The 24,794-nt window shown below is 42.0% G+C and overlaps 1 protein-coding gene across 4 annotated transcripts in view; it reads right to left on the bottom strand.

The window, feature by feature from the left end:
• Positions 1-5,075: 5,075 nt before the first annotated feature.
• ebf1a (EBF transcription factor 1a) overlaps positions 5,076-24,794 on the bottom strand; it is a 432,193-nt gene continuing 412,474 nt past the window's right edge. For 3 of the 4 annotated variants that reach the window (XM_048543553.2, XM_048543551.2, XM_048543552.2), the window contains 3 exons: positions 23,783-23,962; positions 17,807-18,001; positions 5,076-8,231 (listed from right to left, as the gene is read on the bottom strand). In XM_048543553.2, coding sequence (XP_048399510.1) covers positions 8,200-8,231; positions 17,807-18,001; positions 23,783-23,962 — 407 coding nt within the window. In that variant the 3' untranslated portion in view covers positions 5,076-8,199. The remainder of the gene's footprint in view (positions 8,232-17,806; positions 18,002-23,782; positions 23,963-24,794) is intronic. The other variant, XM_048543554.2, reaches the window with a different exon arrangement.

The following is a 24,794-nucleotide window of genomic DNA, read 5'->3' as shown; positions in this document are numbered from 1 at the left end:
AGTGCATTAATCAAATCCATTTTTATTTTGCCTATACAATCAAAAGTCATCAATAAAAATGAAACAAATTAAACTCCCCTCTACAATCTTTTCCTATGGGGTTCAGAGGTCATACTATATTTCCTGAAAATGCAAAGACATATGCAATGACAATACCAGTGAGTTGACAAGTGCTAGGATGAAAAGACAAAGCCTCGCAAATACACTGGAACTCATGGAGAAGCTAACCAAAACAAAGATAGAGAAAAGTTTGCCCTTTTCAATCCTCACTGGACAGTTTCATTTATTTGCTCCTCAAGTCCAACCTAAGATTTGATAGTTCCTCTTTATTTACTGTCATTATAGGCATCAGGATATCCTCTGAATATCCATATCTCACTCACTAAGACAGCACTCCTAAATAACTGCTCTATTTTTCATGTTATATCCTTTTCCGCTGACTGTTCTTAAGCCTTTATAAGCTCACGTCTAACCAGGAATTCTGTGCTGTCTCCTTACCTATAGATGCTGTTCTGACAGCTTAAGAGAAAGCTAAATCTTCATGAAAAAAGCAAAGTGCTGGAAATAGTCTGGCATTTGAGGATCCAATCAGAGAGATAAAGTTGCAAGTTGAAAGTGGCCCATTCAAAACTGAAATGAATTCTGAGAACAGGATTCTGAGACATTTTAGACTTGACACATTAACTGAGATTTTCTCCCTGGAGAGCGTTATAGAGTTGTACAGCATAGAAACAAACTCTTGTATTCAACTTATCCACGCCAACCAGATACCTTAAAATAATCTAGTCCCATTTGCCAGAATTCAGCCCGAATCCCTTTAAACTCTTCCTATGCATATACCCACCTAGATGCCTTTTAAATGTTGACACTGTACCAACCTCTGCCCCTTCCTCTGGCAGTTCACTCCGTACACACACAACCCTCTGCATGAAAAAGTTGCCCCTTAGGCCCCTTTTAAATTTTTCCCCTCTCACCCTAAAACTACGCCCTCTAGTTTTGGACTCCCCTGCCCTGGGGAAAAGATCTTGGCTATTCACCCTATCCTTGACCCCCCCCCCATGAGAAGTCACCAGTCCTGCAAAGAGTTTCTAATGTTTCAGTTTGATTTCAGATTTCCAGCTCCTGCAGCAATTTGCTTTGAACAAATCTTGGCAACTGTATAACTCCCAGAAATATCCCGAAGTGTCCCAAGGAGCTTGAATGACAATTGTTGCATATCTGGCTGCTGCGTTTTAGACGCAGCAATGAGATGAAAAATCTGGTTCTAATGGAAAGAGCAGTCTTGTTTAGGACATTGAGATAACACCAGTACACTTCCTCTTTGCTTTCTCTTGATTGTCTGTTCGTGAAGGACTCTAGGGAATGTTTGGATGATCTGTCCTCACCTAGCATCCACAAATGGTCAACAGCCTTGCTTGGGTCACAAATAGGAACTATACCTAAGCTCTAGCACCTGGTTCAAGAGAACTGCAATTAATTGAGATATTGGAAGGCTCAAGATTTCCTTCTGCTATTTTTAGTGTAATCCTGGATTTTCTCCAGTAGAAGATTCATAATTTTGTCCCAAAAGATAGAAATTATCCCAATTTACTTCATACATCAGCAACCAGCTAAAACCATCCCCTCCCTTTTCAAGAACTTTCCCTATCTTCATGGAGTATCTTAATCCAACTTATAATGTTGATTTAGCTGTTTCTTATGGCCTGTAAGTTTTTTTTTGAGCTTTTTGCCAACTTGTTTGGAGAAATTTAGACAAACTTTCTTTCTTCATTTAGATAACTTCCTTTGGACCCAACAGGAAAAGACCCAACTTCCTCAGGGTCTCCTTTTTAATTCCCAAGACGTGCTGCCAACTGTATTAGCCAATAAACCACACTCTCAAGAGCAATTACTTCCTCCCTTAGGTACAGTGGATGGATCAGTAGCGATAAGATCTCATCAGATCATTTGAGCACTTTTCATTAAATCTATCTAGCTATGTTAACTATTTAAATATTTCTTCCAATATGAAACAATGTATTTTATTTGGGCTGCAATATTGACAACAAAAACAGAAGTTGCAAGAAAATCTCAGCATGTCTGGCAGCATCTGTAAAGAAAAAAAACAGTGTTAACGTTTTGGGTCCAGTGACCCAAGATGTTAACTCTGATTTTTTACTCAGAGATGCTGCCAGGCTTGCTGTGCTTTTCCAGCAACTTTGTTTTTGTACTTTATTTGGGCCTTCAAAACCACACAAAAAAAATTAAATCAGCTCCTGGTATGAAAGGGTGATCAGTAAAATGAACATAATTGTCATCTAAAGTTTAAATACTTAAATAGCCTTGCCCCCTTTGTGAGTTCAAGTCTCCCTTCCTCTGACTTTAATTTTTTACAAATCTCTTATTCCTCTGCTCCGTCAATGATGATCTACCTTCAGATACAAATGCTCCAAGTGATAGAATTCCCTCCCTAGAGCACATTGTTCCTCCAGCTCCTTCAGGATCTACAATGAAACCCAATTATTTGACCATGTCTTTCTTCCTCCCCTACATCCTTAGCTCCATGTCCTTTTTTTGGAGTACATGTTTGTGAAATGGAATGGTCTCTTATGTTCGGAGTTCTATATAAGTTCAACTAATTGCTTTGAGTGAGGCATTTAAGAACTTTTAAAAATTTTATATAGACACCCTCCCCTTTTTAAACTTTGTACCTTTGTTTCTGCATTTGTTGTACGTCATATTTTAACTTTTTACAGTTATTCATATATACATATATTATTACAAAGGTATTTTGTTAAGATTGCAACTAACTCCTCAATGCTGATCTAGTGATTATGTTTCCATTGAAATATGTTGGAACTGTATGCTAAAAAGCATTTCAAATTTTTGTTATGACCAAATAAGGGGTTAAAAGATGGGGAACAGTATTCCTCCGCCTCAACTGGTTATAACAGGTTAGAAACTTTGTTTTGTGTTAAATTTGCAGGAAGCCAGTACTAACCTATTCCTGTTGGATAACTATCAGCCGAGATGCAACTCGACATTAACTTTTGCAGTGAGAGATCATGAAGCAATTGTTGCCGAATTTGAATTGGGACAGGAGAATTTTACAACTTGCTGTCATTTTGGTGATTGTGGAATAACTTCCAAATGATGCAACGTACAGGAGACGGAGTTGACGATATTCTCAGAGCAGCTTACCTTTCAACAATCTTCTTGGAATCACTGCCCTGGCAGGAAACTGTCACTCATTTAGCAGTCTCAATCAGACCAGCAATAAATTGGAAACAAAGACAGCGTGAGAGAGAGAGGGAGAAAGACAGACAGACAGAGACAGATAGATAGCCAGATCAACATGTCTGAGGCTTATTGTTGAGGTCGAGTGGAGAGAGCTTTTGTCTGCATTTATCCAGTCTACACCTGACCTGAGACTGATAGAGCAATGTCTGAACAGGAATATATACCCCAAACATCTCTTATTGTCACATACATGCCACATCGTTCAGTAAACAGGCTGAATTTATTAGTTGTGAGGAGCTTGGACGATGCTGTTTTTATTGGCCACACTGACTGGGCCCACATTAGCTGCCTTGGTGAGTTCACTTCCTGGCAATTGTTCTAGTGCACTAAGTGCCTTGCTAGAACTCTTCAGGTGAGCATTGGAAACCAATTGACTGGTGTCAACCATCATACCTGGTAGATATTTTTAGTCCGCCAGTTGGCTTTCAAGGAACACCAAGGCTTGAAGGTTCCTCAGAGCTGCTCCCACTCAGATGCTGGAACTGCAAAGGAAAGCTCTAAAGGAGTTTACGAACAATGTCTTTTCTCCTCTCCCAGAATGACCAGATATACTGAACTTGGTATCACAATTTACCATGGAGAGATTTGAACTTTCAACTCTGGATTTCTTGGTCAAATAACCAAAAGATCAATAAATATTTCATTTTCAATTAGCTATGTGCTGAGCAAAAATAACGCATGACCCAGGTATGGGGCACCAATTAGAAACAGTGAAGTAGGTCATTTAGTCTCCTGGGTCAAGTTCGCATTCAGTTAGATTAGGGTGTTCTGCATCTTAACTACAGCCAGTGTACTTTTTTTTCCATTACCCTTCATACCTGATCAATGAAAGAGAAAGTGGTAATTTGATAACGTCATTGGGCTCAAAACCCAGTGTCCTGGGTTATTGCTCTGGGAGCTGCAGTTTATATCCCATTACAGATGCTGGTGGAATTTAAATTCAATCATAATCCTGGAATTGAAAGTTTAGTGACAACAACAATTATCACTAATTGTTGTAAACCCCATCTCATCCCTGGATGATCATTAAACAACCTGTGAAATTGCCCAGGGTACCACACAGGCTAAGGTCAATTCAGAATGGAAGATGGTGGGATTGTGGTCATATAGGATCCCTGCAGTGCATAAAGTTTCATTCAGACTATCAATTCTGCACCAACCCTTCAAAGACCCAGTCCCTGCCCTATCCCTGTAATCACACTTGAACCGTCTAATCCACCTAGCACATCCCTGGACACCTCAGACAATCTTTTAGCCTGTACGTCTTTGGACTGTGGGAGGAAACTGGAGCACCTGGCAGAAACCCACGCAGACATGGGGAGAATGTGAAATTCCCACACAGTCACCCGATGGAATCAAACCCAGGTCCCAGGAGCTGTGAGGCAGTAGTGGACCACCATGCCACCCACCGGACAGGAGACATGGTTTTGAATCCCGCCATAGCAGATGCTGAAATTTTAATGTGAATAAAATCTGGAATGAAAGAAACAGCTGGACCAATGCATAACACGTAATCATTACCAATAATTGTAAAAAATTAATGTTAATTTGGGAAGGAAATCTGCCATCTTTACCTGATCTGGCCTACGTGCAACTCCAGACCCACAACAAAGTGGTTATTTCTCAACTGCCTTCTGGGTAATTAGGGATGGGCAATACATGCTGGACTGGCCAGTGTTGCCTATATACCATGAGTGAATGAAAATAAATGTAGCAGAATGGGGAAATGTTTAGGTGCAGTTCAGAATGTGTCAAGAAATGAACACATATGTCCAGTTTCACAGACAAGAAGTAACTTTAATTAAATATTGTGTAAGTTGAAAAGTTTTTTACAGCTCAAATTTCTGCAAAAAATTTATAACAATCTCTACAGTAGTTTGTTTGTCTAACCATTTATCTGTACAGTGCGTCCAACAGTTCACATAAAGGAATTGGAAGGCAATCAGTTTAAATGAGACTACGGCTGATATTGGCAACTGGGAGGCATTGCTTCACATTTTCCATCACCATGCTTTTCTTCTCATTTCAGTGTTCAAGTCTGAAGTCTCAGGTCGACTCCTTTACATAGAGTCCATCACTAGCGCTGACTCAATAGCTGATATCAAACATGTATGCATTAGTTCAGCCGAGGAGACTGAAAAGAGGTTCGGACAAGGACAGTTTATCACTTGGTCAAAAATGACAACTTTTTTAAATTCCATTTCCCAAGCATCAGCTTTTGCTTGTTCTCATTCATTCCCCTAAGAAAAATCCTCAATTTCTTCTCTTTGTTTTGTTTCTCACTTGACAAGTGAGACTCCAGTGTCCTTGTAAAGCCTTAGTACTATTAGACTGGGAGCTTGACATGGCTGTAGCACTTGTCGCACCCTGTGTGGGTCATATGGCAACAAAAGAGGTACATTTCTTAGGGTAACAAAACAGTTAAAATTGTGCTTTTCTTTTAGAAAACAAACACAAATTCCTCATTTTAACAATACGTAACTGTACGATTTCCCTTTCTTAATTTTTTATTTTTGAAAATTCAGGTTCGGGTACCTGAAACGAATAAGCTTTGCATTGTTAAGGCATCCGAACTGCTGGTTTATAGAATTTTGATTAATGTCAAAAAGAGGGAGAGAGAGAGAGCACGCGAGAGAGAGAGAGAGAGAGAGAGAGAGAAATACAAGCAGGTGAAAATTTTATTTTAAATGATATTTTTCTTCCTTGTATTAATGCAGAAAGGAAGTGGCCATCGCCCAGAGTGGAGAGGTTACCCCATGCACATTACTATACTTAAAACAGCGCTATCTTTCAGAAGCTGAAGGAAAACAAAAATTTTACCATATTAAAATCTACAGAAGTAAATGCTATTGAATAAGATGCTTTTCTCTGCCACGTAATTTTTTTTAAAAAAAATTGACGATTCAGTTCAACTTACAAAAAAAAATATAAAAATAGACGATGGCTTTTTTCTGACAATGACTTCTTTTTAAAAAAAGAGGATGATCTAAATCAACACTTAGCACAATATCGACTCAATTGAAAAGAAATGTAATATGATATATTTATATATATATAAAACGTGAACAAAAACTTTTAAATCACATTTAACAAGTTCTTACTCAGGTACAATTGTAAATGGCTTAGTCTGTTGACAACTCCCATGTCTTAGCATACTTACATATTAAAATTAACCCAGGGAATAAACAGAGGAAAAAAAACACAATCCAAACAAAGCAATGTACAAATTTCTAGAGATAAATACATTATTTATAAGCATATTTTACAAAAAAAACAGATCTCATTTTTAAACCAATACATGTTTAATTACGCAAGGATGTGCAAGCAAATGAAAGAAATGAATAGTAGTTAACTCCTTGCAGTAACGAAAAATGGGACGGAAAGAAAATACGTTTATGTAATAAAATTCCTTGTTAATATTGGAAATTGTATTTAAGACATTGAAATGTATAAATATTTAAACAACAACTTTGGCAAAAGAAAAATTCACAAAAAATCTACAATATTTATAACTACATACAAACACAATATAGCAGAAAATAATTGGGTAATGCATCATCAGACCTCTGATGGATCCTTGATAAAGTACATTAAGACCATTCTCAATACAGTGCTAACAAAATAGCAATTTTCAAAAAAAAAACTCCCCCTTCATGTTTTGCCTCCACACAGCACTGGTACTTTTGATTCTGTCTACCTTTCAACCCCTGCAAATACAGCAGCTAAATCTATATTGCGTGTTCCAAAGTCCTTCACAATGTACAAACCCTTTTTTAAATGAAGTGCTGGTTGCATTATCCGTAGTTGCGTCTTGTATTCCAAATTTTGTTCTTCTTCTCAGGAAAGAAACAAGACAATAGACCCTTACCAAAGCCACAGCTTGGGCAACGGGTTGGGCACGGCAATAGCTGGCTGGCATTGGTATTGGCAACACAATGAATGAAGAAAGTGTAAAGAAAAATCCAAAATTACCAGCTGATGCTAATCCTTCATACCGCCCCTCTTTCCCCACCCTTAAGGGACAGATATGAGTGACTGAGGCCATCCAACCAGGGCCAGCACATCCATTCGGAAAGGACCTACAGTTCCAACCCCTCATATCAGCATCTAACTGCTTCTGAAATAGCTCCAGGGTCTTCTTTTGCCTTTTGCTCTGTCCCACAAGCGAGTTTATTATTACATTTCCACAATGTCAACCATCATCATTAAAACTTGTAGGTTCTCTGCGTGTTAATCTGAAGTCCTGTTTTGGGTTTCTTTTCTATCTACTGTTCAACCAGCCCGCAAGCAGAGGATTCGCCTATAAAACAGCATTAGCACTGTAACAGTTGATGCTGAATTTGGACACAGTTATATCCAGACTCAACATCTTTCAATCCATTTACAGTTAAAAACCGCACTGGCAATTCTACTGGTTGTAACCAACTATGACACTCTAAACTCTCTACGTTTTTTCCACCTAATAATTATCGCTACTCAGTTTATCCACCTTCAAATACTTCTTAATTTCTCTCAGTCAAATCTTTATAAATTAAGCATCGCATTCTGTTACAGCGTTCCTTCCAGAAATTTCCGACTCTAAAAGGCATTTTTTTAGATGAAATGAATAAATTGGGTTTAAGCATTTGGAAAAAAGTGAACATTCGTCAACATAGAACAAACTTTTTTTTCAGTTTTCCCACTCAAATATATGGGACCTAATGTGTAAATTGCCACCATGCATTCAATTCATCAGAATTGGCAAGGTTGAACGTTTTACAAAGTGTTACTGTGATTGTTTAACTCTACACAATCCGTCTCTGAAAGGCCTGAGTTAAAAGTTCCATTCGTCTGTGGGACTTGCATCTCATCTCCTCACGGAGCACAAAATTCATCGCAATTGTCAGCATATAGATGCAGTCTTCAAGGCATGGGATCTATCTACATTGGAGGAACTATCATGCCAGATATAGCTGTAAAACATAAATGGGAAAAAGCAACTTTTATTCGAAAGAGAAGCACACAGTCAGAACTTAAGATGACAGTCAGAAGGACGTGTTTATATTGGCTTATTTTCAGTTTTCTCCTTCTCCATGCTGTCACACTGAACTGTATCTGGGTACCATTACCTATAAACCATCTCATGAGTGAGTGTTGGTGGCCCACTCAACACCATTTAATGTTCCACCGCCCCCTCCATGCCCAATCTATGTGGGGAATAGAGGCAGCTGAGCAATAGGCAACCAACAGCTACAAGATGAATGATCTGTAGCTTTGATTCCTCCAGTTGCAATTGGTTGAAGTAAGACGATAGGCAGCAAAATTCCGTGGTGTTCTTAAGATACAGTTTGAGCTACTGCGAGAGGATGTATGGTCCTTAGTTAAACTGCTCTGTGGAAGCAAAGCAGAATGAAGTGACCCCTTGGATCCCAACTGCAACTAAATTGGACACTCAAACTGCCTCCCTTCTGTCACAGTTATTCCGCCAGGATGATTTATTCCCCAATGTGCTGATAAATAGATTGCATTCAACAAGTTTTGTTACAACACATTGTCAAACGATGTGTTGAGTCACAATATATTACTTTGCAAAAGAGCACCACTCAGCCCATCATGCCAGCTCTGGTTATATTACCTAGTGGCAACTTCTTGTCTTTTCCTCATAGGCCTGCACACCATTACTATCCAGAAGTCATCCAATGCCTTTTTGAATGCTCAATTGACTATTCTTCCCACTATCCCCCCTTTAACTCATTGTGTGAGTGAAACAAAACATGAATTAAAACTCTGTTCTGTGACACTTCCAAGTAAAGATGCCTGCAAGGGGAAAACCAAAAGGACTGTTAATGAACCAGAAAACCACCTTCTGCCACTATTAATAACTGTGTCCTGTTTCCTAGTGTCCATTTCGATGAGAGAGCTATTAAAAAGGCAAAATCAAAGCACCGGCAAATTTATTTAATCTAGTTATTACTACAAGCTATAAGGATGTAAGCATGTGCGGTGTTTTACTGAACCATACATAACAAGTTCATCTATTCAATTGAATGGTCTCAGTCAAAATGGTAACTGGCCTATAGTGGTTTTTGTCGGGGTTGATCCCAAGCAGCTTCATGACACAGGACTCTGTGCTGTGTTCCCCGGTGGCACACACCAAGACAAAGGATTATCAGCTTAGTGGAAGATGCTCTTTTGTCTGCCTGAAACCTGCTGGTCTTCCATAGGACTTTGAGTGTTACAGACGGGCACATCCCAAGCACCAGAACCACGTGCCAAGGGACGCACTAAGGCTTGGATCAGCTGCCACCAAGGCCACCCTCTAAAGTCTATGTGCCAAAGTTAAATGGGGGTCAGCTTAGTCATTGGACAGCCCCTCGCCCCTGACAATACCTCAAATGGATGTAAGTATAGTCTTGCATAAGCAAAAGAATGCCTTTGGTTTGTGAACTGCTTTATGAAGAAATGATTGGTTCATAGTATCCCTGCAGTGTGGAAACAGGCCCTTCGGTAAAATAAGTCCACACCGACCCTCAGACATCCCATCCAGACCCATCCCCCTACAAATTACCTAACCTATACATCCTTGAACACTATGGGAAATTTGGTATGGCCAATCCATCTACCCTGCACATCTTTCGACTGTGGGAGGAAACCAGAGCACCCAGAGGAAGCACACGCAGACACGGGGAGAACATGCAAACTCCACACAGACAGCTGCCTGAGGCTGGAATCAAACCCAGGTTCCTGGCACTGTGAGGCAGTAGTGCTAATCATTGAGCGACCATGGCACCCCTTCTCAGATGGCATCCCCTCAAACCTCACAAATAACACGCCCGACACTCACTGACTAGGCTCAAACAGGACAAATGGTGAGTCGGATAAGTCAGGGAAAAGCCTGTTCAGGGGAGGATAGGAGGCATTTCTCAAGAAAAAAAAGATGTAACAATAATAATCCAAATCAGAATAGAAACAGACTTCCAGGAGCTTGCTGAAGTGTGTTAAATCTGTGCCTTTTTTTAAACCTATTCGACTTCAAAACCAGGGACCAGTTTGGATCGACTATATTCTGAACCAGCATTTTGAGAGGCACACTAAAGCTTGGGGCAGCTGCCATCGCAGTGGAGAAAGACCACTGTCTGAGGTCTTTCTGTCAAAGTTAAATGGCAGTCCGTTCAGTTAATAGACCCTCCTGATGTCTTCCATGAATGTAAATATAATCTCGCACGGAGAAGAAATGCCTCTAAAAGATTTCCTCCGCTGTTTTAAAGAACCAGATTCCTGTTTCACTGTGAACTTGCTGTGCCAGTGTCTGGGGGTCGATGGGAACTGAGTCCGGAAACAAGCTGAGGCATTTACTCCTGAGGGAACAGGCCTTGGTGACAGCTGAGAAACAGAGTATCCAAATGACAGAACCTGCCCAAATCCCACCAGTGACGTCCAGCAGCCTGATGTCCTTTGATTTGCAGCTGTAGCTCCTTCTTCACAACACCTCCCCAGCTTTTGGCATCTGATATTTGTTTATCACTGTAGCTCTATCACAATCTCCCATCTCACAGCTCTGGCGGCCTGCAGACATCAAAGAAGGGGAAGGAGCTTTTTTTTAATGTCTAGTTCTCACCCCCCTTCCTAATTTAGTGGAAGAGCAATTAGAAATAGCAGTGGAAAGAGATGGTAACAGGATAGTTTAAAAACTTGCTACACATGGCTTCTGCAGCTTCTGGATGCAGTTTCTACTAATTGAAGGACAGCGGATGCTTTCCAGCCTATTAACTGGTTAAAACGTCCTACTTTTGTGACACATCTCAGCTCATTTCACTCCGCAATGAACGCAATGCTTCTGAGGAAAGTTCACTGCTAAAGACTGACTGCTTTCTCTGCTCTCGCACATACTTGTCCAATTTCCTGAGCACAGCTTCAGCTGCAGTAATTAAAATCATCTTTTATCTGGAGGTACGCTTTCCCAGGGATGGTCAATGCAGGAGAAAAGGAAAGACACAGACCCATCTATTTGTCCCACATGGGCTCAGTTATGGTGACCGTGTACAATGTATTCAGTGGTATGCTTGGGAGCTACAGAATCATAGAATCCTTGCAGCACAGAAGCAGGCCATTCGGCCCAAGCAGTCTCCCACCCAGACACACCCCCACCTTCCCTGTACCTGTAATCCTGCATTTCCTATGGTTAATTCACCCAGCCTCCACATCCCTGGACACTATGGGAAACTTAACACAGACAATCCACCCTAACCTGCACAGCTTTGGCCTGTGGGAGGAAACTGGAGCACCTGGAGGAAACCCACACAGTCATGGCAAGAATGCGTACGCTCCACACAGATAGTTGTTTCAGGGTGGAATTGAATCTGGGTCCGTGGCGCTGTGAGGCAACAATGCTATCCACAGTTCTGAGGAAGGGATACCAGATCCGAAACGTTAACTCTTGTTTTTTCCTTCACAGATGCTGCCAGACCTGCTGAGCTTTTCCAGAAATTTCTATTTGGTTCCCTAACCACTGAGCCATTGTGCTGCCTCATGCTGTACAGAGTGGGACTGGTTGAGAGGTTGGCATTCCAATTCTGTCTGGGTTACCTGTGACTTTTTGATTGTGGAAACAATGACCAAGCCACAGGTTCAACAGAAACAGACTGTCCAGCCTATGACCATGTTGAAAGTTGCCTGACCTCTTTAAGCACTCAGTGATCCTTTTGGGACTGTCCATAACAAGTGAAATGCATTGTCCTACATCTAAGAAGTGCCCACTCATTATCCCTAATGGGCTTGAGCCAACATGTCTCCGAATGGGATTGGCTTGGAGAGTCCAGCATTCAAAGTGCACCTTCTATCCAAAGGTGTGACCAATGCTGGGAGAAAACTCATCAAGCCTTGAAAATGGGAAATCTTTGCCCAAAGCCACCTCTCTTTATCAGTTACGGGGATGTTGTGACTTGGGTGGCTTTCAGGGAAAGCTAGCCCAGCAGACGAGCAAAGAGTTTTTAATCGCTTTGCAAATTTCAACAGGAAAGTGGTACACTGTGATTACAGACATGGAAAAACAAAGAAACCAGGAGCAGGAGTAGGCCATTCAGGCCTTTGAGCCTGGTCCAGCATTCCAAATGATCATGGCTGATCCTCAATCTCATTCCTGCTTTCTTCCCATACTCACTGGTGTCATTAAAATCCTGAAATCTATCAATCTCTCTCTTGAAAGCATTCAGCAATTTGGTCTTCACAGCCTTCTGCGGTAGAGAATTCCACAGGTTCCACTGCCCTTTCAGTGAGGAAATGTTTTCTCATTTCAGTCCAAAATACATGATACAGTCCTGTATCATGTTCCTTGGCTCTCGACTCTCCAACCAGGGCAAACTTCCTTCCGGCATCTAGTATGTCCAGCCCTGTTGGAATTTTATATGTTTCAACCAGACCCCCTCTCATACTTCTAAACTTTAGTGAATACAGGCCCAGATGAATCTATCACTCCTCACAGGACACTCCTGCCATCCCTGGTATCAGCCTTAGAGTGTAGCAGTGGGTCATGGAGTTATATGTTGGAAAATTAATGGTGGGAAGTGGGTAATGGGAAAGAGTGCACAGCAGTACATCATGTAGCCAAACTACTCTGAAAATACCCAATCAGAGAAGGTCAATATGCTTCAGTTATCTTTGGTCTTGAACTGAGTTAGGGAGAGGAAAGAAGGTGGGTTAGAGTTAGGGCTGTGGGGGATTTCAGGGGAGATGAGGATCAGATCTGAACATTCAGGAGATACAATGCAGCGGAAATGTGTTCCTTCCTTCTCTTGATTCAGGAATGAACCAGTCCATTCCCAGCCCTTATGGCTGAGGAGTGGGGAGGTGGCCAAACAGAGTCAGAAATTCATCTTCCTGGAAGAGCCCTGGGAAATGAGCCCTTCTGTTTGCTGGTTCAGCATCTCTCTATCACAGCCTCAAGGAGGGAAGATTGGGTGGGCAGGAGGAGGAATGGAGATTTTCCCTGATCCCTATGTAGTTGGTAGAGGCTGATGGGGGATGGGGGGTCAGGTGGTTGGATGGATTGGAAATGCCTTCGTAGAACGTGAATCCAATATCATAGAATCATAGATCGCAGAATCCATTCAGTGTGCATAAAAAGGCCATTTGGTCCATCAAGTCAATAACGGCCCACTGAACAACATCACACACAAACCCCTACTCTATCCCCACAGCATCACATTAACCATAGCTATTCATTGAACCCACACATCACTAGACACTACAAGGCTATGTCTACCATGGCCATTCCACCTAATCTGCACCTCTTTGGGCTGTGGGAGGAAACCCACGCAGACACGGAGAGGACATATAAACTGCACACAGACAGTCGACCAAGGATGGAATCGCACCCAGGTCCCAGGCGCTGTGAGGCAACAGTGTTAACCACCGTGCCACCCACCTCAAGATGGATTTCCAACTGAGTGTCGCCCCAAAGTCATAAGTTGTGAGGTCAGAAACCGCTTCATTGATGTTAACACAATCAGCTCCACAGATGCAAATCCAGCTCAGCTTCACCAATACAAGCTGGGGGATATCAGAGTGGGCAGCACAGTGTGAAGGAGACCTGAATGTTAATGTGGATGCCAATTTTCCCACACTACATGTAGAGAAGCAGAGGAGATCTCCTGGACAACATTTATCCCTCAGACAACACCAAAATGCACCATTTTCTTGTTTGCTGGGCCAAGCTAAGAGGCTAATAATGTAAACAAAAATGCATATTTCAAAATGATCCATTCCGTGAGCCCCTTTAGGAGTGTTCTCCAAACCCAGGTGAGAAACCACAAAACTACAAGTGCTTTTATCTAGAGAGCTCTGAATGACGGGCTTCGACAGAGGTAGAAGAGTGAGACGTTCAACAAACCTGAACAAAAAAACCTTCAAACTGGATATCCTTAATATTTGCATCAAATATTAACTTATTGACATGGCAAGTCTGGGAGGCCAAGGTGCCTTCACAGAAAAATAATGAATATTTGATGCGCTGATACAAAATATCAGTTCAATAAGTTATTATGGAGATTTTTTTGGGTATCAAGGGCATACAGCAGACTGAGAAGTATCACTGCGGTGCAGGCCACAGGAACAAAAACGGAAGGAAAATTTGGTATGTCAGCCTCCTAATTAATAGTGAAAGCTATGAAGAGCCTGCAGACAATTGGCCAATTAATTCCCATCTACCATTATCCAGTTCTGATCCTCTGAAGATCATCTTACATGAAACTCAGGGACATTTAGTAAGAAGTTCGATCACATGGATACACTGAGTGATCGCTTAGATAGGCAGTGCAGCTCACAGCCACAATGGCATTTAAGAGGAACAAAGTCTCACACTGAACCCCGCCCCACACCCACCTTAATTCCATCCCAACCCACTTACTTGGCTTTTTTTCTGTCCTGTTTGGTATCTTTAATCTGAGACAATTACAAATCAAATCTGCAAAGAAGATCTTTATCAGAAAATTCCTGTGGGTTTTCATTTTCTCCTCCTCGATGTCGACAGGAAAACAATTTCAAATCCCACGGTGGCCTCCTGAGCCCACACGCAAAGATGGCCTGGTGCTGATCCAATCTCTCGGCACTCTCTTTTGCCTTTGTGCTGACAGGGCGCAATTTTTTTTACATTAAAAAAAGTAATTGTTTCCATCAAAAAGGATGGTTGTTTGTTTGTTCAGGGACGGGGAGGCGGAGTTCATTATGGAGGCAAACAACTGTAGGTCATTAATGTAACATTCCCTTTGCCCCCAATGCTGCCCTCCCCCCCACCGCCATCATTCCCACTATCCCCAAACCCCCACTACCTCCCTGTCTGCAGCTGACTCCTTCCAGATCAGAACAATGGCTTCCCATCGTCAACTGGTGCGAATAATCAGTCCCTTGTGTAAGAGTTCAGGTCCGGGTCGATGGCTTACTTGAACACAGGGAGGATGAAAATCTCCTTGACCCCAAAGTCTTCAGAATCTGGTTCATGCGTTTTCCGAACATGTGCCATCCGTGCACCCGTCCCCGGGGTTGTTCTGGCTTCCATTTTGACTTCCCTCCCCCTCCCTTTTTCTAACCCACAGAACAAGGAAAGCACCTGCACCCGGGGAGAGCCACTGCGTCAGAACAGCCCACCCCTGCCCACGTCTCAGGCTACTGGGCAACACTGCACGCTGCTGTCTGCGGAAGAACGTGCCCATCGAAAGCCAGTTTCCAAGGTCACTCAGAGGTGCGCAAAATAGCTGCCACGCTTTAGGCACGACAACAGTGGCTACACTTCAGCTATTGGCTGTAAAGTTCTTTGGGATGAACTGAGACTGTGAAAGGTGCTACACCAATGTGAATTTTGCTTTCTTGCCTGCTCCCTACCCGAGATTACCTAACAGTGTATACTGGCCACGTACTTACCAACTGAGCAGTCCCCTCCCAATGTTTATATGCATTAACAAGGAGCAATATTTTAGAAGTCCTTGTTGAAACCCTAGTGACATTACTCAGGGGATTCAAACTGGACACAAATAGTTCAAAAACAAGCTCAGCAAACAGGATCCTCCCCATACTCTTTTACACTGCAACACATGGAGAGTCAGCATGAGACTTTGTCTCATAGTCATGAAAACCTGATTTTGTCTCAACGTGTATAGTATGAACAGTGTAGCTGGTATTCCACAATTCACATGACTGTAAAGAGGAAGCGATCTTTTTAATTATGGCACGATGCACTACGAACGAGCATCTTGTACTAGCATTTTCAATAGTCAGACTTCAACACTACAAGCCCATTGCGATGCAATGTGATGTTCAGAGCAAAGAGGTGGCACACACAATGGTCCCCCTATTCTAGGCCCTCATCATGTCTACAACCAGAAGTGAACCACATCTAAAACCCAACACTATTCTCATTCAACATTTGCCCAACTACATCCTTCAGAATGGTGGGAGTGGATCAATGGAAAACATTTCGGATTCAGAACCTTGACTGCCCATCACAAAATCTGCAACTCTCTTGTCAGACATTCCTCCCCCAACTCCAGGAGGGCAGTAGAACAATTGCAAAGCCCAACCCACAGAACTCAGCTGATTCCACTCCGCACAAGGAAAGAGGTTCTGGTCTCTAACTTTGAACCACAGTCTGTGTCACATGTTGTCCTATCAAATCGGTTTGAGGAATTAACTGCGACGCTGTCACTAAAACTCTAATGAGCCTGGAACAGTAAATATTTTAACAGTAGATTGGGGAGAGATGAGACAGTGACACAGCAACATCTCATGACTTCAGCTCCTTCTTTCTGACCCTCACTTACAGCTCATGAAAGCTTGGGCACAGAAACACAGCTCCATGAAGCATCATTAAAAAATTTAAATCACTGTCTTTCTTGTGTTGGACCCAGATAAAGGGAGATGGGCCATCCCTATCAAAAACATCATTCAACCAACTGTGCTTCAAACCAATCCATGGCAACAGAGTCAGCAAACAAGGTTATTGGTTGGCATCTAGTGAGATGGAAGACAGAGGGAAGTTGCTACGAACATAATTCAGGAGAAGGCCAGCCCTTGGAGAGACCCTGGTTGCTAGAGTCCACAAAAGACTGGTCTAACAGTGGGAGGTGAGCAGGAAGGAGAGAGGAGAGGGGAGCAGCGTTGGGGGAAGAGAAAAAGAGATGACAGCTAGTTATTTCCATAGACCAGAGATACCAGTCTAGCCATTCATTCATCATCAAACAGATAAAGACACACAGACTGGACAACACACTGACAAAGATGCTGACTTTAGCTTAACTGCACTGTGTTAGTTTTATGATTGGGATTTGCTCTCCTTTCTCATTCAGGAGTGGCCCCTCAAAAAAACCCTGCTTTGAAAATGAATGTGGCGACGTTGGCACGGAAACTGTTTGAGTTGATCCCGAAGGACAGCACCTTTCGCCATATTGCTCAAGGTCACTGAAACTTTGTTGCTTCCATCAATCCTTGAGAGAGTGGACGATTACTTAGATTTAGCAATTACGCAATGTTAATGTCGCTCTTCCTGCACCAAACACACAAGAATTTTGTGCAGCTGTCAGTAAGGAAGTCAATGGGTAGGTCTCTAAGGGTTAGCATTCCTGCAGACCTGATCCTGCTTGATCTTAATCGTCTGGTCTGTGTGCTTGCAACAAATTGGTCACACTGCAAAATCCACTTTCCTTTACAACAAGCTGGGCAAAATGGTATGTTGGTGGCAGAACAGGTTTACAAGGGGGATAAGGGGCCAACAATTACTAAGAGAAAAGTTGGCCTACAGAGACTGTGCAACTAAAAACACGTTATATGACTGGGTTGTGTTACGAATACTGCACAGTCGAGGAGAAACCTCCAACATCAGACACAGTAGCTGCACCACAAGGGCCACTTGTATGCGCATCCCGACTTGTGCGAGAGATTGTCGCGTCCAGAAGTTTGTTTTTTTTTTGTTTGTTGTCTATTCTTACTGCTGTCGGGTAGGCACTCAGTCTGACCGCACTGACCGAAACCAGCCTATGGCCTACTGTGTATGTGAGCTCACCTTGGAGACTGTTAGCGTTGGCGCTGGTGCAGGTCGGAGGAGGGGAGGTCTGTGGCCTCACCACCGGAGCGAAGGCGCTTTTTTGTTTCACTGCAGAGACCATATTGGCTGGCGAGAAAGAGAATATGCCAGAGGTACTGCTACAATTTGAAGGAAGGCTGGTGGAGGAGGCCATGGTAGGACTGGTCGGCACTACTGCAACAAGAAAGGAGGAAATATGTCAACCATCTGGGTGCCATATATATATTTTGTTCACATACATATATATTTATATATATATATATATATATATATATATGAATTTGTACAATTCATCGACTGTTTTCAGGATATGTAGTCAATGATGGAGCAAGACAATTTGAGTCATTTTTAAGACGTCAAGAGAGAAAAGAAAAGTAATTGCGTGACCGCAGCTGGGTAGAACAAATTGTCGTGCCTCCACTGGGTCACTTACCTGGCGACAATGGTGGCTTAACCCATTCAAACCCTGAGTTTGCTGGTCAACATTTTTTTTTGAAAGGTTCATTTGCAAGCCACAGATGTGGTACGGTTGACAGGTTGAGGATGTTAAAGGAAGCAATGAAAGAAAGGTTGGGGGAGGGGGTTGGAGGGGGGGGTGAATCTTTATAAGTTAGTCATTATTTCTGTCAAGAAACACAAGAGCAAAGAAAAAATATCCGGGGTGGGGGAGATTGGAGTGGCTGGGCAGATCCAGTCAATGTAGAAGTGCCAGGAACAGTCAAAAGCCATTCACCTCACACCATGGTGTAGTTACCTCAATAGGCACAGCGCCTTCGCTTGCTTTCTTTAATTAAAAAAAAATGTGTAACTGCAGCATTTTCTACTTGCGACGATCACGAGATTGCTTTGGCATGTCAATAGTTTGCCTGCAATGTGCATTCAGTTTAGTCATTCCCCACCCTCCTGCTCTCATGTCTCATGGTCCCTCTGTGGCCCTGCGTGATTGTCAATGTTTTCAATCAGACGGCACACTCACGGGTACAAGAGAAAAGAAATCATCAATTGATGAAAATTAGAGCTAGGCAAACCGCAGCGAGAGACAGAAAAATTTCTTCAGCTAAGGTCATCTCAGCTCTTTGTAATGCGAGCAAAGTGCTGCTTGTTTAATCATTACTTACGCAATTAGGTTATTGATTGAATTAAGAATGACTTTTAATTAGAGATCCTGAGTGAGATGGGACAGGTCAGGTACGAGCATTACTGAACCATTGCCAGCCTCCTCTGTGTTTTAAAGAGACAGTATCCCCCTTTTTGCCAACCTGTAAGGGGGAGTGTTCTGAATTCCCTGCAGCTGACCCCAACCCCTTCAGTTGTAAAGTTCAATCAAGCCCAAGAGGAAATTTAGAAATGGAACTGATCAGCTGTTGTTTCTATGCTTGGACTTTGTAGGAAGCCAAAGCTTCGAGATACACTGAGCGGACTCTACTGAAGGAATAAAAACCATCAGGTCACGAATATCAAGATAATAAAATGTGAGGCTGGATGAACACAGCAGGCCAAGCAGCATCTCAGGAGCACAAAAGCTGACGCTTCGGGCCTAGACCCTTCATCAGATGATGAAGGGTCTAGGCCCGAAGCGTCAGCTTTTGTGCTCCTGAGATGCTGCTTGGCCTGCTGTGTTCATCCAGCCTCACATTTTATTATCTTGGAATCTCCAGCATCTGCAGTTCCCATTATCTCAGGTCACGAATATCATTCAGCTAACGTGCAGCTAGGCTTTGCATTTTTACTTGTCACTAATCAATAAGGTGTTCAAAATTTGAGTGCAACTTTGATTTAGAAATTCCAAGGAATATCAATGAGACCCCATTGTCAGTATCTTTATGGGAGAATCTAAATTGCTGGCTTAGATTTTGTGATAGTTTTATAATAGTGATTCACTTATTTTAAATAGTTGCTAAATCTAGGATGTTGCAGGCGAGGACTTGAACATTTAACAGAATTCTAGCCACAGTGCAGTACATCGGAAGACAATACATAAAAACATTCAACACTGACAGTAACAATGGAATGAAAATGGTTCCTGTGCATTAGATTATCAATGAGCCCTTCTCTGTAAGCTAAGAAATCTCTGAGAGCTGCTGCACAATTTGATAGTACAAGGAAGTATCCTGAACGTCACAACCAGAAGGAACAGATTTAGGAATCATCTGAAAACTTGCAGGAAACTTATGCCATTTTAAAGGAAGGCCCTGAATATTCGCCAACATTAACAGCACTGAGCCAATAATTTAGACTACATGGGTTGTTGGATGACAAGAAGGTCGGGAATGTAATGCCCTGCAGCCATCCTGAGTGTATGAACCGAGAAGTCTTTTCCTGACTGTTATTTTCGGGTTTCTGTCTAAAACGGTTCTGTCACCTGTTGATATTTTTCATTGTGGCTCATTTTTGCTTCTTCTCCAGAAGGTAGGATAGGTCTCCAGTACTCCACCTAACATCTTACACACGCACTTACACATACAATCAAATTGTCAGAATTCAACAATTACAGAGTCATTCAGCACAGAAACAGACCCCTCGGTCCAACTCGTCCAGTTTGACCAGGCATTCTAATCTCATTTAGTCCTATTATTTGGCCCATTTCCCTCTGAACCCTTCCTATTCATATACCCATCCAGATGCCTTTCAAATGTTGTCATTGTACCAGCCTTCACCACTTCCTCTGGCAGCTTGTTCTATACGCACACCACCCAGTGTGTGAAAAAGTTACCCATCAGGTCCTTTTTAAACCTTTCCCCCTCACCTTAGACATCTGCCCTCTAGTTTTGGACTCCTCACCTTCAGAAAAAGACCTTATCCATGCCCCACACAATTTTATAAACCTCTATAAGGTCATCCCACAGCCTCCAATACTCCAGGGAAAAACGTCCCAGGCTGGTCAGCCTCTTCCTATAAGTTAAACCCTCCAGTCCCAGCAACATCCTTGTGAATCTTTTCTGCAACCTCTCAAGTTTAACAACATTTCTCCTATAGAAGGGCAACCAGTATGCAGCATTCTAAAAGTGGCCTCACCAATATACTGTACAGCCGCATGATATCCCAACTCCAGTACTCAAATACACTGGCCAATGAAGGCAACTGTGTCAAACACTTTCTTCACAACCCTGTCTACCTACAACTCTACTTACAAGGAACTATGCACCAGCACCCCTAGGTGTTTTTGCTCAGCAACACTCCCCAGGGCCCTCCCATTAACTGGATAAGTCCTGCCTTAGTTTGCCTTACCAAACTGCACCACCTCACATTTATCTAAATTAAACACCATCTACCACTCCCTGGTCCATTAGTCCATGTGAAGAAGGTCCCATTGAACCCTCAGGTAATCTTCTTCACTGTCTGCTATACCACTTATTTTGGTGATGTCTGCAAACTTACTAACCATACTTCCTATATTCATATCCAAATAATTTATATGAATGACGATAAGCATAAGAGCCTAATCCTTGTGGCACACCAACGGTCACAGGGCTCCAGTCTGAAAAGCAACTGTCTACCACCACCTTCTGTCTGCTACCTTCAAGCCAAATTTGTATCCAATTAGCTAGCCATCTCTGGATCCCATGTGATCTAACCTTATTAACCAGTCAACCATGTGGAACCTTGTCAAACGCTTAGCTGAAATCCATATAGATAACGTCTACTGTTCCGCCTTCATCGATCTTCTTTTTCACCTCCTCAAAAGACTCAACCACTTTGGTTGAAATGAACAGATTCAGCACAAAATGGGAATGTTGAAAACCATGCTTGGTTTCTGCCTTCCTGCTGTTACAGAATCCAGTTTTGATCCTTAGTTATTAGTTCCTGAGTTTAGACTATCTGAAGCCTAATACATTTTTAAATTAATCTTGTCAATGGATATCACGAGACTCAGCAAAATAGTTCTATTGTATTCACATATCATTAGAAAGGAGTAATTCAATACTGAGTCTTTGCAGATCTCACTATAAAGAGTGTAATTATTGACCTATGGATTAACAAAAGGGCTGATTATCAGATGTGTGCTATTGCTCAGACATCCTGCCTCTTAGCTGGCCAGAATTAGAAATACCTCATTCATTTTCTCATAATTAATTTAGTCATAACGTTATGCTTTAGGTCAACTACATTTCAATTCCCCACCCTTAAAAATGCTGAACAACCTTATATTCCATCTGTCGAGGTCATGAGTGAATGGGTGAGAGGAGAAGGTATATAGTGGTAATTCGCACTAAACCCATAGACCAAACACCCAGACTAATTCCTTGGCAACTCAGGTTCAAATCCCAACATGCATTTGGTGGACATTAATAAAACCTGGAATTGAAAGTTCGATTCCAAATGGTGACCATTAACAACCACTGATTGGTTCTAAAAACCCATTGGGTTCTCTTCTGGGAAAAGAAGTCTGCCAACCTTGCCCCATGTGAACTGTGTGTGACTCTAGATCCATAATGAATCCTGTAGATGAGGAAGGGTCACTGGTCCCAAAATGTTAACTCTGATTTTGTCTTTACAGATTCTGCCAGGCCTGCTGAGCTTTTCCAGCAACTTCTGGTTTTGCTCATGAGTCATACTGTACTTGAAGAGTTAATTCTGTTTGTCTCTCCGTAGATGCTGCCAAACCTGCTGAGCTTCTCTAGCACTTCCTGTTTTTGTTCCAGATTCCCACCAGACACAGTAATTTGCTTTTATCTCACAGTAATGTTGTTGGCGCTTGGCTGCCTTCTGAGATAGCACAGCCAAGCCATTCTGTTGGAGTGCAATTAAGGATCGGCATCAAGTTGTGGCCTAGCCAACATCCCATGCAAGAATTTTTTTTACATATTAAGTCTCTTAAAGTGAGGAGCCTTTTCTTGGTCACAAAGCTGCTCCAATGTTTAAGAGTCAAGAGTTTATTGTAAGAAATGGCTGTTAACCTTACAGAAATTCTGGTCTTGGGCCTATAGTCTAATTCCTCTACTAGCCCATATTGTTAACCAATCCAAAAAGTAAACTCTGTACTCTCTCCAAGGATGTTGCCTGAGCTGCTGAGTATTTTCAAAATTTCCTCATTTTATTTCAAAATTCCAGCATCCACAGAGAGTTTTGATTTTCCATCCCTGGTATTGCTTTTTTTCAATTGGATCAACAATTGCTTTGTCGACATTGAGCTGGGTCAGGGTTACACAGGTCAAGAGCTGTTGCAGAAGGTCTGGAGAAACAATCTAAGTCTCTGCACCACTCGTAGGTCGGAAAGCTGCCTTTTGCAAACAGGCTCATACAGACATTCTATTAGACTTGATAGAAAAATCAAGGCTCGAATCCTCGCTGAGTAAAACTACACCTGATGTTGCAAATACATGCCTTTATCTTCCCACTTTCCTGATAGCCCCGTGGATTTGTTCAGAATATCCTCAGGGTTTCTTCTGATTCTCAAAGGAAATTCCCAGGGGTTGTTCTGAGTAGATGATTGCACGTAAATGCTGATCTGGTCCTGAAATAAATTTGAGTTAACTGTCTCCTATCTAGAGGTAAGGGGAATGTACTTCATCTCTGCACTACTTCTCTTTTGAATCTGTACTGATGTTTAGAACACAATGTCCTCAATGGGACTTTCTGTTGGATGACCTTTTAGTTGAGAGCTTGGCTGTTGCCAAAGATTGATAAGAAAGGTTTTACCTAACGATACAAATGGTTCTGCTATCTATCACCATTCTAAATTAAGGCATGACATGGCTCCCGATTAAGTAAAATGATCCTCTTGCTTAAAATAGAAGACAAATCTTCCTTTAACAGTTGAGTAAAACTAGCCAAGTACATCACTGAGTGAGAAGTACAGAAAAGATGTTTGGTATGCCACTTGTGCATAGGGGTTCATAATACTAATGCTGCTAAAATTGAATGATTCCCCAGCAGGAGAAGATCATGGACAAAAGGTGTAGCCAATTGTAATAAGGTTAGGGTCTGACATGTGTCTGTTTTGCTTTTACTTACTGGCATATGGCGAATTGGCTGCAGACCCATTGAGAAAACCTGGAGAGCCTCCCAGGTTGGACATCCCAGCATTCCCATATCCATTCATACTTGTTGTCACAGAGTTATAGTTTGTCTGCTGCGGAGTGGAGCTCGGCACATATCCATGAGGAGACACACTGCTTGTGTTGCGAGTAAAGCCTTGATCGAAGAAGGGATACAAAAGCACACATCGTCAGCATCTCTCTCTCAGTTATTAATGATCTAAACATCATTCTTGTTCTTTGTTATTTTAAAAGGCTGGTAGCTAAAAGACAAGAGCATTGATAAAATTGACTGGGCACTGCTTAAAGTCAGAATATTGTTAATGTTCACATAATTGCCATGGTGCAGAAAGAGGCCATTTGGCCTGACACGCCTGCATTAACTCAATGAGCATTTTGACTTACTGCCAATGGCCCATTTTTTTACCTGTTCACATTGTTTTATACTATTAATCATTAAATGCCCTTGTGGACACCCCATTTGAAGCTGCCTTAGCCATACTCCCAGGCAGTGCATTCCAGTCACTGACAACTCACTGTGTCAACATGTTTTTTTCTCACCTTTTTGCACTTGCTTCTTTTTCAAAACACTGTAAATGTACTCCCACTGGTTCTTTATCCCTTTCTTGTAAAATGAAGAAATTAACAGTTTCTCCCTATCTACTTCGTGCAGGTCCATCATGATTTTGAAAACTTCTATCAAATCTCCTCTTCACCTTCTCTCTAAGGAAGTCAGTTCCAACTTCTGTTATCTATCCTCATCCTTGCAACCATTTTTGTAAACCTCTTCTGCACTCTCTCCAATGGGTTCACATATTTCCTATACTGTGGTGCCAGAACTGCACATATTACTACTGCTGACATCTAACTACAGTCTAATATAAGTTCATCCTAACCCATCTGCTCTTGTACTCTTAAGCCCCTGTTAATAAAGTCTAGAAAATGGTATGCTTTATTAACAGCTGTCTCTACCTGCCCTGCTACTATTA

The sequence above is a fragment of the Stegostoma tigrinum genome, chromosome 13 (genome assembly GCF_030684315.1).
Source record: "Stegostoma tigrinum isolate sSteTig4 chromosome 13, sSteTig4.hap1, whole genome shotgun sequence".
NCBI classification, from domain to species: Eukaryota; Metazoa; Chordata; class Chondrichthyes; order Orectolobiformes; family Stegostomatidae; genus Stegostoma; species Stegostoma tigrinum.
Note: the sequence above shows the minus strand (reverse complement) of the source record. Positions and strands in the feature narration are given on the sequence as shown.